Consider the following 17,539-nt stretch of genomic DNA (forward strand, 5'->3'; position numbering starts at 1 on the left):
GCTCAGAATAGACTAATATTTCAGCCATGTTTTGATGGGATTGGGTGTGTCAGACCACATTAACCCAGTGTTCCACAGTACATGACACGTGTCTTCAGTCTCCACATTCCTTACACAAAAAAAGAGATCCTTGAAAAGAGATCTTTTCAAGGAGGGGTCAATGGTTAAGTTCCTCTTTCATTGCATAATGCTTTATTGGGCCGCATGTGGCCACGCAAAGCATGCTGGATATTTGTGACACAGATTCACAGCCAAGGAAGGACCATCCCCATCCGTTTCAAAGCGCAGCAGTTGTACGCCTGTGGCTTCCATATGACAAACAATGTGTACGACTGTATCACAACCAGACACTGCTGGGGTCATCTGAGGCCAAACCTTCAGATAGGGATAAGAGATACTCCCTTTAGAACGATTCACCCTCTATGCATGTGGTGGACTTATCCGGTATTTAAGCCAACCACTTGAATATGATGGGTTTGACTAATGACTTATAGTGCCTTCAGAAAGAATTCATACACTTTTTTAAATTGATTTAAAATATATATATATTTAACTAGACAAGTCAGTTAGGAACAAATTCTTATTTACAATGATGGCCTACCGGGGAACAGTGAGTTAACTGCCTCGTTCAGGGCAGTTCAGTTGTTTACTGGCCCAACACTCTAACCACTGCCGCCCCATTAACTAATTCCACATTTTGCTATTACAGCGTGACTTTTTATTTGTTTTTTTACACACACAATACCCCATGACAAAGTGAAAACATGTACTTAGAAACTTTTGCAAATGTATTGAAAATGAAATACTGAAATATCTGATTTACATGAGTATTCACACCCCTGAATCAATGTTAGAAGCACCTTTGGCAGTGATTACAGCTGTGAGTTTTTCTGGGTAAGTCTCCAAGAGCTTTGCACACCTGGATTGTACAATATTTTCACATCATTTTTTTTTATTATTCAAGCTCTGTCAAGTTGGTTGTTGATCAATGCTAGACAGACTATTTTCAAACTTTGCCATATATTTTCAAGACAATTTAAGTCAGAACTGTAACTAGGCCACTCAGGAACATTCAGTCTTGTCTTGGTAAAGGTTATCTTTTTTAGGTTATTGTCCTGCTGAAAGGTGAATTTGTCTCCCAGAGTCTGTTGGAAAGCAGACGGAAGCAGGTTTTCCTCTAGGATTTTGCTTGTGCTTAGCTCTACTCCGTTTCTTTCTATCCTAAAAACATCCCTAGTCCTTGCCGATGACAAGCATACCCGTAACATGATGCAGCCACCATGATGCTTGAAAATATGAAGAGTGGTACTCAGTGATGTGTCGGATTCGCCCCAAATATAACATTTTGTTTTCAGCACAAAGTTAATTTCTTGGTAAATTGTTGGCAGTTTTACTGTAGTGCCTTATTGCATACAGGATGCATGTTTTGATTTTTTTTTATTCTGTACAGGCTTCCCTTTTTTCACTCTCTCAATTTGGTTAGTATAGTGGAGTAACTGCAATGTCGTTGATCCATCCTCAGTTTTCTTCTATCACAGCCATTAAACTCTAACTGTTTGTTTTAAAGTCACCATTGGCCTCATGGTGAAATACCTGAGTGGTTTCCTTCCTCTCCGGCAACTGAGTTAGGAAGGACGCCTGTATCTTTGTAGTGCCTCCGTGTATTGATACACCATCCAAAAGTATAATGAATAACTTCACCATGCTCAAAGGGATATTAAATGTCTGCTTTTTTTATTTATTTTTACCCATCTACCAATAGGTGCACTTCGTTGCGAGATTGGAAAACCTACCGGGTCTTTGTGGTTGAATCTGTGGTTGAAATTCACTGCTCGACTGAGGGACCTTTCGGATAATTTTATGCGTGGGGTACAGAAATAAGGTAGTCATTCAAAAAATCAAGTTAAAACACTATTATTACACCCTTTAATCCATTTTCAATTCAGGTTTTAACAACAAAATGTGGGAAAAGTGGGGGTGAATACTTTCTGAAGGCACTGTATTAGAAGATAGTTATGGCTGGATCACCCAATTCGTGTTCAAATAATCAATGTGGGTATCCCTCTCCATAAAACATGAGCATTCTCAACACTGCAAGAGCAACAGATTACCTGACATGTATAATCCCCTTGCAGGTCAACCTCACTTACTGTGGAAGTGGTGGCGAACATGTACTTGTCCCGGAGCTGGAAGTTGTCCACTCTCTCCAGGATGACTCGGCGGTTCTGCCCGCTTTGGAAGAAATCGATGCTGCTGAGGATGCTGGACACCCCCTGGGGCTCGTGCCTCTGGACCAGCACCGTGGTGGGGGAATCGTACGGCTCCACACCCCTAGAAAGATGCAGAAATTAGCGCCCGTCTGTGGGACATAGGTAGGGCCAAGAGTTTCTCTCTGACCATGTGGCCCGACCAAGACAAACTCCATGCCCTTGATTGTGAGTGTATATTTATTGACCATGTGAACTGAACAGGAAGGACTTAAGGGCCTTGGAGGTCTTCCCGTTCAGATAACATGGTCTGGGAAAACTCTGGGCCCAACTTAGTCATACCATACAGATGGACATAGAGTTATGGTTACACACACACACTCACTGACAGACTCTGAAAAACCGAGAAATGTTTCACGGATTACTGACAATCCTAGTATCGTGGAACGGCCTACGTGTTCCTGTGAACACATTCGAAACTCAGAATCCATTTACCACACACATTGATGTATTTATAGTTTCCCAACTGCACATTTCCAGTAGAAGTTCTGTGTGTGGCCATTTTAAGCTGTGAACTTACGGTAAGCTCCAGCAGAACTGAAAGAGGTTTACAGTAGTTTATGATCATCTCCCATAAGACATTCCAGATTCACACGGAGTGTTCTCACTAACAATGGAGTCTAGTGTCTAGACTGGCCAATAGCGTGACATTTTAGAGGGGGTCGTGTTTTTATGGGAGCAGGCTGTCCATGTAGAGAGGATAAGAAAGACCCCAGTCAGACAAACTTGGGACCTTGCCTGTCTAACGTTAGTTTGGGGACTTTGCATACAGCCGGGAAACTGCCAATATTAGAGTTTGGGGCAGAGTTTCAGGCCTTGCCGAAATTAGAGTTTGTTGCATTGCTTTTGGGACTTGTCTATATCAACGTTTGGGGACCTTGTCCATCTAGCAGAGTTTGGGGGCCTTGTCCATAGCAGACTTTGGGGGCAGGTCTAAGTAGCAGTTTGGGGTCTTGTCTGTCTATCTAGCAGAATTTGGGGCCGTTTGGAACTTAGCCCATATAGGCAATCCTTTCAATGTAGCGCTGGCAGGGCAGTGGGATAAAGCTAGCCTATCTAATCCACAGTGCGAAACAAGGGCCTCTTTATTCTTTTTATTTATTCTCTCGATCCTCCTACCAAACAGGATCAAATGTTTAGGACAAAGGGGAACAAATACATACAATTTGCTGGTTCTAAATATTTTGACAAATGCTGGTTAAACACGTCCAACAGTGGGATGTGAACCAGACAAAACCCCAGGGTTTACAGCCTTCTTAGCCTGATCTGCAGCGCAGGCCCTTTTCTCTGTGGCCTCCACAAACAGATTAGACATGGAAAGCCGATAATCGGCAAAGAACTGGACACACATGGTTAAAAAGGAAAACTGGCCATAGAGGCCGAGGAGGAAGAAGCACCAGACAAAGATCTCAATGCAGCTGGTGATGCGGAGGCAGTTAAACACAGCGGAGTCAGTAGCTACGTCCAGATTTAAAAGGAAAATGACTGGTGGAAAAAACATAGCGGAGAAAAAAAAAAAAAAAAACTCTTTCTAGCCAATGCTTACGCCAATCCAATGCTTACGCCAATCCAATGCTTACGCCAATCCAATGCTTAAGCCAATCCAATGCTTACACCAATCCAATGCTTACACCATTCCAATACTTACACCAATCCAATGCTTTGAAATATTTGGGGAGGAGTGCAGCAGTACACACTTCTGGAGCTGCTTTCCTCTTCAGAAGTCCGCAAAGACTTTCAAGCTTTGTGCGTATAGTTACTGCTTTGGGATGAAATGGTTTGTTCATGTTCGTTGTTGGATTGTATGGGTATTTGTAGTCAAAATCTCTGAGGCTCAGAAGTGTGATCTAAGAGGATCTCCAACGTTCACACTTGGTGGGGGGGAGGGGCGTCATCTCCCAAACACAAGAAAGAGCCCAGGGGGGAGAGACTGCAGCGGTAGCTGCGATGTTATCTGCAGCGCTGCCTGGTATTACTGACTACATTATGCCACTTAGACAGGCAGAGTTAAGTGGGGCCCTGGCAGACAATCACTTATTCATCAGAAAGAAGGCAGTCTGTTCGATGCCCCTCAAAGTCGCCACATATACGACCACCTCCACCGTCAGGGAACGCAGGAGGGTGAGAAAAATCAAAGGGAGAAGGGCTGTGTGTCTCTCTCTGACACCAGAAGATGTGAGTACAAATAGTCTGGGGAGACTAAAATGTTGTCAATAAGGTGAAAATGTTCCGAACGATACAGATAGAAATACACTGAAAAGAACGGACGTGATTCCTAATACTACTTGACAGGCAAGCTTAACGTTCTACACAATACATTTGAAATCGGAACGCTGTGAAATGTTGCACCCTCCTGAACAGACCCCTGCTGTAGCGGACAAGCAGCATTACATATTCGCAGTGGAGAATGAGAGCCTCTTGTTGTCACCTATTAAAAGGCAGAGATCCTGCGAGGGAATGAAAGTGATGTCTAACCCGAACTAACCCTCCGCATCCACGCCTTTAAATCATTAACAGATCGGTCAAATCCTTTTATGGATGGGATTTGAAAGTAAAACATATTTTTTTAAAGTTTGACTGCGCCACTCTCCTGCCTAGGCCTACATTACGTGGTGAGAGACACATGGCTGATCTCTTTCACAAGGCACTGAATGTGTCGCAATCATCATTAGCGGTATCAGATTGTTTTTGTTATTTTGATCGACTTTGTCTCTGTGCAAACTCTGCTCATCTGGCACTCCAGCCAGGCTCAAGCAAACGTTCAAAAGTATTTGAAAGATCTCAAACACTATTTGAACCAAGATCTGGTTGATAGGAGGGTTCAAAAATCATTCACACATAGTGAGCCCCAAATAACAATCAGGTAATCAGTGTCTCTCTCCCTTGGGGACCGTAGTGGCATTTTCTTTGCATTGTCATTCAATTACAAGGGCCAATCTAATCTATGTATTTCACTTGGAGAGGCAGGGTCAGGGCAGGGTTAGCTCGCAAGCTGCATGCTTGGTAAGCATACAGCGATCAGAAGACATGTTTAACTCTCCACTGTCTGAGGTCTAGTGAGGGACAGATTGAGGAGGCAAGCAGTCACAGAACACAGAAAAACAGGAAGTAAACAGGAAAAGGACACACACACACAACCCACCCATCCCTCTCACAGATCGTTGCTTTAATGTTTTGCAGACAGTCTGGCACTCAACAGCGACAATTAATTATACTGATGACTGTACATTCTGCCTCTCCTCACACAATCATCACCTTTGTATACAGAGGCATTGATCTTACCAGAAATATGCCTTCACGTGCTCTTGGATCAACACCCATGTCTCTCCAAAATCGTCAGATTTCCATAGCTGCAAAAATAACAGAGGCGGGGGGTGGGGAGTAAATTAAGGTCACATGTTGTCTCCAGGCTGTATATAAAACTGGCAGAATGTTTGAGAGTCGACCATTTTCCATCATTTCAGTTGAGCAGAAATGTGAATAATTAGTCAGGGGAAAATTCCACAAAATGTCCTCCGTATTGTATTTTTCAGAGAGACAGTTCAGTAAACGCAGCTGTGACATTTAACCAGTATTTAAATATGCACCATTCTATTTGCAATTATGCAACTGTCCTACATTCAGAAATATCGTCTTTGTTTCTCTAGAACAGTCACGCTGTAATATATATCAAATGCTGTGGGGCTATGGTACGGTAATCCAGCATATGGAGTAGAGCCATTTGTCCACATAGGCATCTAACCCCAAACTGGCAAAGGAGGAGCCTGATGTACTATAGCCCTGATCATTATAATAGACTCCTCCTCCACAAAGATCTCCATCATGAAAAGACGGTTGATCTCAAGGGACTTCCCGGTTAAACATTTTTTATTAAAACATGCTTACCTCTGCATGTTGTTAATTGTCTACGTTTCTGTCCGATACCTTTTTCAAGACAGTGAAGCAGCATTTCTATAGCAGTCAGTTGACTACCTGTTTGTTGGGGTGGGAGCCATCATAGCCCAGGACCAGGTTGGCTCTCTTGCTGTGCAGCAGCAGATCTGTGGGCTTGAAGGGGATGGAGAACCCCTGGATGGTCTTGCAGAAGTCAAATGAGTTCCAGAGGTAGCTGTTGGTGCTGTCTGCAAAGAGGTACTGGAACGAGAGAAGGACAAAACGAGCCAAGGTTAGGCTAAATACCCACTGGGGTCTGTTCATGAGTGTTACAGAATGTTAAGCTAGAAATACACTGCTCAAAAAAATAAAGGGAACACTAAAATAACACATCCTAGATCTGAATAAATGAAATATTCTTATTAAATACTTTTTTATTTACATAGTTGAATGTGCTGACAACAAAATCACACAAAAATTATCAATGGAAATCAAATTTATCAACCCATGGAGGTCTGGATTTGGAGTCACACTCCAAATTAAAGTGGAAAACCACACTACAGGTTGATCCAACTTTAATGTAATGTCCTTAAAACAAGCCAAAATGAGGCTCAGTAGTGTGTGTGGCCTCCACGTGCCTGTATGACCTCCCTACAACGCCTGGGCATGCTCCTGATGAGGTGGCGGATGGTCTCCTGAGGGATCTCCTCCCAGACCTGGACTAAAGCATCCGCCAACTCCTGGACAGTCTGTGGTGCAACGTGGCGTTGGTGGATGGAGCGAGACATCAAATCAAATCAATTTTATTTATATAGCCCTTCGTACATCAGCTGATATCTCAAAGTGCTGTACAGAAACCCAGCCTAAAACCCCAAACAGCAAGCAATGCAGGTGTAGAAGCACGGTGATGATGTCCCAGATGTGCTCAATTGGATGCAGGTCTGGGGAACGGGCAGGCCAGTCCATAGCATCAATGCCTTCCTCTTGCAGGATTTGCTGACACACTCCAGCCACATGAGGTCTAGCATTGTCTTGCATTAGGAGGAACCCAGGGTCAACAGCACCAGCATATGGTCTCACAAGGGGTCTGAGGATCTCATCTCGGTACCTAATGGCAGTCAGGCTACCTCTGGCGAGCAAAAGGAGGGCTGTGCGGCCCCCCAAAGAAATGCCACCCCACACCATGACTGACCCACCGCCAAACCGGTCATGCTGAAGGATTTTTCAGGCAGCAGAACGTTCTCCACGGCGTCTCCAGACTGTCACGTCTGTCACATGTGCTCAGTTTGAACCTGCTTTCATCTGTGAAGAGCACAGGGCGCCAGTGGCGAATTTGCCAATCTTGGTGTTCTCTGGAAAATGCCCAAACGTCCTGCACGGTGTTGGGCTGTAAGCACAACCCCCACCTGTGGACATTGGGCCCTCATACCACCCTCATTGAGTCTGTTTCTGACCGTTTGAGCAGACACATGCACATTTGTGGCCTGCTGAAGGTCATTTTGCAGGGCTCTGGCAGTGCTCCTCCTGCTCCTCCTTGCGCAAAGGCAGAGGTAGCGGTCCTCCTGCTGGATTGTTGCCCTCCTACGGCCTCCTCCACATCTCCTGATGTACTGGCCTGTCTCCTGGTAGCGCCTCCATGCTCTGGACACTACGCTGACAGACACAGCAAACCTTCTTGCCACAGCTCGCATTGATGTGCCATCCTCGATGAGCTGCACTACCTGAGCCACTTGTGTGGGTTGTAGACTCCGTCTCATGCTACCACTAGAGTGAAAGCACCGCCAGCATTCAAAAGTGACCAAAACATCAGCCAGGAAGCATAGGAACTGAGAAGTGGTCTGTGGTCACCACCTGCAAAACCACTCCTTTATTGGGGGTGTCTTGCTAATTGCCTATAATTTCAACCGGTTGTCTATTCCATTTGCACAACAGCATGTGAAATGTATTGTCAATCAGTGTTGCTTTCTAAGTGGACAGTTTGATTTCACAGAAGTGTGATTGACTTGGGAGTTACATTGTGTTGTTTAAGTGTTCCCTTCATTTTTTTGAGCAGTGTATATTGTGTAGAATAGATAGTAGAACAGGGATTCATTATTGCTCTATACATAACATTTCTATTTGCACCTGCATCTTTCCGAAGTGAATAAACATCAAGCCTGACTGATTTCAACAAACTAGAATAGCAAGAACTGGCCTAATATCTCAATTCCAGATATCTCTAGTCTCGCTAATTCAAAAGAGTTTGCAAACATCCCTACCCCCAAAATCTAAAAATATTCACAGAACTAGTCAAGAGATATTTAATTTGAAATGCCTAATTAGAAATTCAGATTACGCAATTATACAGAGCTATAAACCCATTTTGTCACTCCTTCCTTTCATCTATTTTTTAGCTGCCTTCCCAATAACTCCTCTATTCTCAATGGCCTCCATTTGGAAACGGGACAGAGCCCCTGTGAGAACAAAAGCTCTGTAGCGCAAGGCACCGAGCGGGAGGTAGTGAAATAGATGGATGCTATGAGATGACGATCCAAAGCTGAAATGATATCTCATACTGTAGATGAGTCCCAACTAGGACATAGTAGGTCCCACATGTACAGCACATCACAGAGAGAAACATCAGGGACTTACTCCACTGTTATATCACCAGATTCAGTGCTTTCAGAAAGTATCCACACCTCTTGACATTCTACACATTTTTGTTGTGTTACAGCCTGAATTTCATATTCACTAAATTTCGATTTTGTGTCACTGCCTACACACAATACAGCATAATGTCAAAGTGTGTGTGGGGGGGTAGAAACCTGACAAATTAATATTACAAATATATATAATTATTCAACCCCTTTGTTATTGCAAGCCTAAATAAATTCAGGAGTAAAAATGTGCTTAACAAGTCACATAATAAGTTGCAGGGACTCATTCTGTGTGCAATAATAGTGTTTAACATGATTTTTGAATGACTACCTCATCTCTGTACCTCACACATGCAGATAATTGTAAGGTCCCTCAGTCGATTAGCGAATTTCAAACACAGATTTAAACAAAAAGACCAGGGAGGTTTTCCAATGACTCACAAAGAAGGACACTTATTGGTAGATGGGTAAAATAAAAGCAGACATTGAATGTCCCTTTGAGGATGGTGAAGTTATGAATTGCACTTTGGATGGTGTATCAATACACTCAGTCCCTACAAAGATACAGACATCCTTACTAACTCAGTTGCCAGAGATGAAGGAAACCACTCAGGGATTTCACCATGAGGCCAAGGTGACTTTAAACAACTAGAGTTTAATGGCTGTGATAGGAGAAAACTGAGGAAAGATCAACAACATTGTAGCTACTCCACAATACTAACCTAAAAGACAAAGAAGGAAGTCTGTACAGAATAAATTATTCCAAAACATGCATCCTGTTTGCAACAAGGCACTAAAGTAAAACTGCAAAACATGTGGCCTGAATACAACGCGTTTTGTTTGGGGAAAATCCAACACAACACATCACTGAGTACCACTCTTCATATTTTAAGCATGGTGGTGGCTGCATCATGTTACGTGTATGCTTGTCATCAGCAAGGACTAGGGAGTTTTTTAGGATAAAAATAAACTGAATAGAGCTAAGCACAGGCAAAATTCTAGAGAAAAACCTGGGAGACAAATTCACCTATCAGCAGGACAATAACCTGAAAGACAAGGCCAAATATACACTGGAGTTGCTTACCAAGATGAAATTGAATGGTCACGAGTGGCCTAGTTGAAAAAGATATGGCAAGACATGAAAATGTGTTACATTCGTTGAATGGAGGAGACCAAGGCGCAGCGTGATGTGAATACATTGTTCTGTTTATTAACGAAGAAACACTAAACAAACTATACAAAACGAACGTGACGCTATATACAAACAAGTGCAGACACAGGCAACTAACCATAGACAATAACCCACGAAATACCCAAGGAATATGGCTGCCTAAATATGGTTCCCAATCAGAGACAACGATAAACAGCTGCCTTTAATCGAGAACCAATCTAGGCAACCATAGACATACATAACACCTAGACTAGTAAAACACCCATAGACATACAAAACCCCTAGACAGGGGCAAAAACACATACATCACCCATGTCACACCCTGACCTAACCAAAATAATAAAGAAAACAAAGAATAATAAGGTCAGGGCGTGACAAAATGGCTGTCTAGCGAAGATCAACAACCAACTTGACAGAGAATAATATTGTGCAAATATTGAACAATCCAGGTGTGCAAAGCTCTTAGAAACTTACACAGAAAGACTCACAGCTGCAATTGCTGCCAGAGGTGATTGTAACATGTATTGACTCAGGGGGTTGAGTACTTGAGTACTATACACATGAAAACATGAAATGACCCCGGGAATAGATAGAACATCGCTCAGACATGCACAACAATTATGTAACATCAAAACGGGTGAATGTTTCTTTGAAGAAGATGTTATAAATAGGCAGATCCATAACCAGTCAGACTTGGAGTATAAGGATAGGGCCTACATGTAATGTTAGACAGCGGGTTATGCTATAGGCTAACCATTCATTATCTCAGATCCCGCTTCATTCATAAATCACTACCTAAAGTGATCACTGCAATTTAGCTCTCAGACACTTCATCATATGCTTTCTATAAAGGGGAGGCTAGACGGACCCATATTTATCAAGTGTCTAGAGAAGGAGATTTAGGATCAGTTTTTACCTTTTAAATCATAATGAATCCGCTTATTATGGACAGAGATTAATTGATCCTAGATCTGTACTCATACTCTGAAGAGGCTTGCTAAATACGGGCCCGGAATTCACAGCTCAGCGTGCACATGAGAAGAAACCACTAATTTCCCATGGTAATCATCTCCATGATGTTGGGAGCATGTTGCAGACTAAGACGGTGACATCCTCCTGCTGTTATACCAGGCAGCCCTGCCTCTCTCTCTCTCTCTCTCCCTCTTATCTGCAGACGGATGGCCCCAGCCTGCAGCCCCTACAGAGACTGACAAACTGCGTTTCCCATGCACCTGGAAATAACCTCCACTGGGCTGAGTGCCAGGTGGAATGGGGGCGGGGCCAGGGCTATGACTCACCGGCACACAGTGAGACATAATCGAACACGTCACCGCACCAAACCTCACGGCACTGCATCGAACAATCTCGAGCTCAAGAGTGATAACTACGCATGTACACAAGCACACACCCACAGACACTATATACACCTAAATCAACCCTTAGAAACCACAAGCTCAATAACGTTATGTGCCTTACGCTGGTTTTGAGGAGGTGGGAGAACATATGAAAAATAGCTATACACTCATACTTTGAAAACATAATAAAACCCCTCTGTAACAGGGCAGTTTGCAATATAGAGACAGGCCTTTTACCATCATACTGCACAGTGGGTGTACAAAACATTAGGAACACCTGCCCTTTCCGTGACATAGACTACCCTGGTGAATCCAGGTGAAAGATAAGATCCATTATTGATCAACATGGCAGCAACACAACATGACAACAACACAACATAGCAGCAGAACAACATGGTAGCAGCACAAAACAGGTTACAAACATTATTGGGCACAGACAACAGCAGAAAGGGCAAGAAGGTAGAGACAACAATATACACAAGTGTCAGTAAGAGTGCCCATGATTGAGTCTTTGAATGAAGAGATTGAGATAAAACTGTCCAGTTTGAGTGTTTGTTGCAGCTCGTTCCAGTCGCTAGCTGCAGCGAACTGAAAAGAAGAGCGACCCAGGGATGTGTGTGCTTTGGGGACCTTTAACAGAATGTGAATGGCAGAACGGGTGTTTGTGGAGGATGAGGGCTGCAGTAGATATCTCAGATAGGGGGGAGTGAGGCCTAAGAGGGTTTAATAAATAAGCAACAACCAGTGGTCTTGCGACGGGTATACAGAGATGACCAGTTAACAGAAGAGTATAGAGTGCAGTGATGTGTCCTATAAGGAGCATTGGTGGCAAGTCTGATGGCCGAGTGGTAAAGAACATCTAGCAGCTCGAGAGCACCCTTACATGCCGATTTATAAATTACGTCTCCGTAATCTAGCATTGGAAGGATGGTCATCTGAATTTTGGCAGCTGGGGTGAAAGAGGAGCGATTACAATAGAGGAAACCAAGTCTAGATTTAACTTTAGCCTGCAGATTTGATATGTGCTGAGAGAAGGACAGTGTACCGTACTTGTATGAGGTGACTACCTCAAGCTCTGAACCCTCAGAGGTAGTAATCATACTTGTGGGGAGAGGGACATTCTTCTTTCCAAACCATATTACCTTTGTTTTGGAGGTGTTCTGAACAAGGTTAAGGGCAGAGAAAGCTTGTTGGACACGAAGAAAGCTTAACACAAAATCCGGGGAGGTGCCAGCTGAGTAGAAGACTGTATCATCTGCATATACAGTTGAAGTCGGAAGATTACATACACCTTAGCCAAATACATTTAAACTCAGTTTTTCACAATTCCTGACATTTAATCTTAGTAAATATTCCCTGTATTAGGTCAGTTAGGAACCACTTTATTTTAAGAATGTGAAATGTCAGAATAATAGTAGACAGAATTATTTATTTCAGCTTTTATTTATTCCATCACATTCCCAGTGGGTCAGAAGTTTACAAACACTCAATTAGTATTTGGTAGCATTGCCTTTAAATTGTTTAACTTGGGTCAAACGTTTTAGGTAGCCTTCCACAAGCTTCCCACAAGAAGTTGGGTGAATTTTGGCCCATTCCTCCTGACAGAGCTGGTGTAACTGAGTCAGGATTGTAGGCCTCCTTGCTCGTATATGCTTTTTCAGTTGTGCCCACAAATTTTCTATAGGATTGAGGTCGGGGCTTTGTGATGGCCACTCCAATACCTTGACTTTGTTGTCCTTAAGCCATTTTGCCACAACTTTGGAAGTATGTTTGGGCTCGTTGTCCATTTGGAAGACCCATTTGCGACAAAGCTTTACCTTCCTGACTGATGTCTTGAGATGTTGCTTCAACATATCCACATATTTTTCTGCCTCATGATGCCATCTATTTTGTGAAGTGCACCAGTCCCTCCTGCAGCAAAGCACCCCCACAACATGATGCTGCCACCCCCGTGCTTCACGGTTGGGTCATTATGGCCAAACAGTTATATTTTTGTTTCATCAGACTAGAGGACATTTCTACAAAAAGTACAATCTTTGTCCCCATGTGCAGTTGCAAACCGTAGTCTGGCTTTTTTTATGGCGGTTTTAACGTGCAGAAAACCCAGGATTTTACTAGAGCAGAAATCAGTGCAACAGATAGAGCACAAGTCAGAATTGGGGCTAGCAACAGTAGATGGCCCAGGGTGTACATGCACATTTCCAGATATCATCAAGAGTAATACAATCAAGGCACAGCAGAGGACAGGGAGAGCTCTGCAGTGTTGATTTATGACATTTGAATGTGCATTAGATGGCAACAAGATCACATTATACAGCAATTTCATCAGGTAACATGAATACAAAGCCGGAGGGAGGTCAAAAGTCTGTGTAACCAATAGAGAGTCAGAATCCCGAATGTGGGAACAAGCATACCAACCCCCACGGTTGGGTAAACAAGAAAGTTCATAGTCAACAAAGCATGCAGACGTCATGAGGGAGATAGCAAAATGCACAAGAAAAAAATATATAACAACTTGGGGCTAGCCATTGTAAGTTCAGAGTCATTCGCTCCAACAGTATGCTGGAGGTGAGTGGAAGCTCTGGAGAGAGGGGGGAGTGTGGTGGGGGTAACAGTACCCATGGATGGTCTCTGAACAGCAGGAGTTGGCTTCAAGGCCTCTGGATTTGGGTGGGGTAGCCTTCCATTTGTTGGGCTCAAAGGCTTCGACACCTCTCACTTCACACCTCAGTGCTAAATGAAGTTGTATTCCAGGTTGGATGGTGTATTAATCCTTCCAGGTAATCTTGTCCACAATCAGGTTGTAGATTTTGAGTTTTGATCTGGAGTGAGGGTATCATCCTGTATATGTCCCTGACTAAATCAATTTTTTTGTAAAAACATGCTGAAAAATGCAGGAGCTCATCTGCTCATGACCTCTCTCTCCAGCAGCCAGGGAACATTACTGTATATAAACATTGGGTTGTTATTTTACCTGAAATGCACAAGGTCCTTTACTCCAACAATTAATCCACAGATAAAACGGTAAACCGAATTAGTTTCTCGTCATCTCTCCTCCTTCCTTAAGGCTTATTTTTCTTCTTTGGACTTTATATGGCGGATGGAAACCAACTTCACAGCATTACTACAACCTACCGGAGTGTGGACCTACGTTCATCTTTCAATCACCCACGTGGGTATATGCTTCTTAAAACCAATGAGGAAATGTGAGAGGCAGGACTTGCAACGGGTTGAGCGTCACAAATAGAACCAACTTCTATTTTAGCGCCTGGCCAGGCAGACGCTCGCTGTCATGCGCCAGCAGTGTGGGTGCAATGATGAATAACATGTATTTGTACATTTATTTTGGACGCGAGCGGTTTGGTCAGCATGTAAAGCACTGCATCATAGTGCTACAGGCGTTACTATAGACCCGGGTTCATTCCCGGGCTGTGCCACAACCGGCCGTGGCCGGGAGTCCCGTAGGACAGCGCACAATTGGCCCAGCGTTGTCCGGGTTTGGCCGGGTGGGCTTTACTTGGCTCATCGCGCCCTAGCGACTCCTTGTGACGGGCTGGGTGCCTGCGGGCTGACCTCGGTTGCCAGTTGAATGGTGTTTCCTCCAACATATTGGTGCGGCTGGCTTCCGGGTTAAGCTGACGGGTGTTAAGGAGCGCGGTTAGGCAAGTCATGTTTTGGAGGAAGCATGACTCCACCTTTCACCTCTCCCGAGCCCTTTGGGGAGTTTCAACGATGTAACAAGTTCAAAATTGGGGAGAAAAGGGGGGAAAAATATTTTTTAAATGTGTAATGGTCTATCACCAAAATAATGGTCCATCACCAAAATGACATCCAGCCACCTTGACACAACTGTGGGAAGCATTGGAGTGAACATGGGCCAACATCCCTGCGGAACACTTTAAACACCTTGTAAAGTCCATGCCAAGACAAATTGAGGCTATTCTGAGGGCAAAAGAAGATGCAACTCAATATTAGGAAGGTGTTCCTAATGCTTTGTACACTCAGTGTCGGTACCTATATGGTCTTCAGCCACTTACCCTCTTATTGTCAGCGGGGCTGTGGTAGAACTGGGAGATGACCTGCTTGTTCCCCTCTTTCTCCTTCTCCCCACTCAGCTGAAACCTCTCTGAGATGGGGGAGAAGCTGGTTCCATAGTCGGAAGACACGTACACCTACCATGTGACAGAGGAGAGAGGAACGAGGTGAGAACATGGAAGTGATGGCACACGGTAACAAGTGAAATCCGCTATCACAGTACTTTTGGATGTGATGCTTTATGGACAGGAAAAATTAGGCGTTGTCAAGTTCGATTTTTTTTATTTCTAGTAGAGGACAAAATGATTTTAGAATTGTGTATTGGGAGGGAGGCCATTAACTGACTCTGTAAAAGGAATCAAAGCATTTAGGCAGTAGCTAGACTTTCCATCTACGGAGAGAAACACAATACTTAGGAAAAAGCTTTGTCTATGCTAACTGACTACAGAGTGGAACTGTAGTTCCTTTAAGAGAGAACTCCAATCCAGAATGTTAAGAGGTGTTCAGTGTTCCATGCTGTTCTGTTCTGTCCTGTAGACTCTACCCGAGACAATACATGAGTGAGGTCAGAGCTCTCAGATTCCCATCAGAGTGCCAGAGACCAAGGAGCTCAGACCACAGAGAACAGCACACAAAGCCCACAACGCCGACTGGAAGTTATGTCGAGGAACGTACTGAACTGGGAGTGGAGAGAGACACAAAACTAACAATTCTTGTTCAAACAAACTGTCCTTCACCAGTGGTATCTCTGCGGTTTAGTATAAACAACTTGTTTTCAAAGGGCATCACATCTCAAGTTAATTAACCCCTTGAGGACAGGAGGTCTTTCATACACTGTGCACAAAAGCATTGGGGGTTGGGTTACTGTAGGCTGAGCATCAGTATCAGACAGCATAGGGAGCTGATATCATCAAAAGCAGAAAGAGTAGAGAGAGATAGATGTAACAGATGGAGGGATTCATCCATGGCTCAGTGAATCTGATCGAGGAGAGGAGTGGAAGCGCACGGCTGGCAGGCAGGCCATCTCATTAGCACAGTGGAACAGGTCTGGGCCTCGCAGCACTGACATCATGTGGCCTGTCACTGACCAATGGGCTCCCATGTGCACACACAATAACATGCACGCACACAAACACACATGGATACACAAACACTGCATTACACAACCAAACTGTGGGTAAACCAGTATTGTCATTTCTGCCATGGTACCTTGAACAAAGGAGTCTTCATTTGAATGGGGGGGGGGGGGAATCTGAAATGTACAGTCCATAGTAAGATTGAAAAGAGGGCATGTGAACTGAGAGGGAAGGAGAAGATTCAAAGCGTCCGAAAACAGCACGGCTGTAAAGCAACATGCAGGCGTTATGCTATGTAGTGGTGGATAGGTTCATGGATATGTTTGTTTCGCGTGATTGTGGATCTCCATCCCGCACACAAGGTGTGTTAATGTACTTACAGGAAATGTAGGCTTCTACATTAGTATACTCACAGGAAGTGTACCCCTGTATTCGCAGGAGGTGTACTACTGTATTCGCAGGAAGTGTACTACTGTATTCGCAGGAAGTGTACTACTGTGTACTCACCGAGCTAGTCTTGGGACCTGTGGCTCCGACACTGTCTCTGGCCAGCGCCACGATGACATTGCTCTTCTCCCCAGCCCAGTGCACCACCATCTGGTTGTGGGAATCGTTCAGGTTGGCCTGCAAAGAAAAGAACAGTCGCTCAACTGACCGGATGCATTTTTGCTCTGCTTCATCAAAATGCAGCTCAACACGAGGCCAATGAATTAGGCAACTATCTGATAGATTACAGTCACTTTTATCTCCGATAAACGTCCTTGGACCATAACAGCATTTCATAACAAATTTGATATCAGCTAGACATTGTAATGATTTTGCTGGGTTTCCGGCATCTTCTTAGCTGGTAGAAATCCCTCCGTGAAAGGTTGCGGTACCTTGCCTGGCTGTGTCTGGTGTATTGAACAGAGCTGTCGTGCTTTTCTTTATTCATGATTTTATCTGGGTAAGCTTACTGATGCACGTTACTATGGCAACGCACTTTGTGGTGTTATTGTTATGACCTTGCGAGGAGCACCTTGCTAAAGGCTCCTCTCCCTCTCTTTGTGTGAGTGTGTGTGTGTGTGTGTGTGTGAGAGAGACAGTGAAAACAAGCAGTGACCAGCTTTACATCACATTGCCCACC

General features: G+C 43.9%; 1 protein-coding gene across 1 annotated transcript in view; it reads right to left on the reverse strand.

Annotated features, from left to right (window-relative positions):
• LOC139385549 (sortilin-related receptor-like) overlaps nucleotides 1-17,539 on the reverse strand; it is a 65,051-nt gene that overhangs the window by 41,112 nt on the left and 6,400 nt on the right. The window contains exons 2-6 of the mRNA XM_071130700.1: nucleotides 16,921-17,037; nucleotides 15,340-15,474; nucleotides 6,240-6,401; nucleotides 5,550-5,617; nucleotides 2,151-2,331 (exon numbers count right to left, since the gene is read on the reverse strand). Of these exons, the coding sequence (XP_070986801.1) occupies nucleotides 2,151-2,331; nucleotides 5,550-5,617; nucleotides 6,240-6,401; nucleotides 15,340-15,474; nucleotides 16,921-17,037 (663 nt within the window). The remainder of the gene's footprint in view (nucleotides 1-2,150; nucleotides 2,332-5,549; nucleotides 5,618-6,239; nucleotides 6,402-15,339; nucleotides 15,475-16,920; nucleotides 17,038-17,539) is intronic.

This window comes from Oncorhynchus clarkii, chromosome 27 (assembly GCF_045791955.1).
Source record: "Oncorhynchus clarkii lewisi isolate Uvic-CL-2024 chromosome 27, UVic_Ocla_1.0, whole genome shotgun sequence".
NCBI classification, from domain to species: Eukaryota; Metazoa; Chordata; class Actinopteri; order Salmoniformes; family Salmonidae; genus Oncorhynchus; species Oncorhynchus clarkii.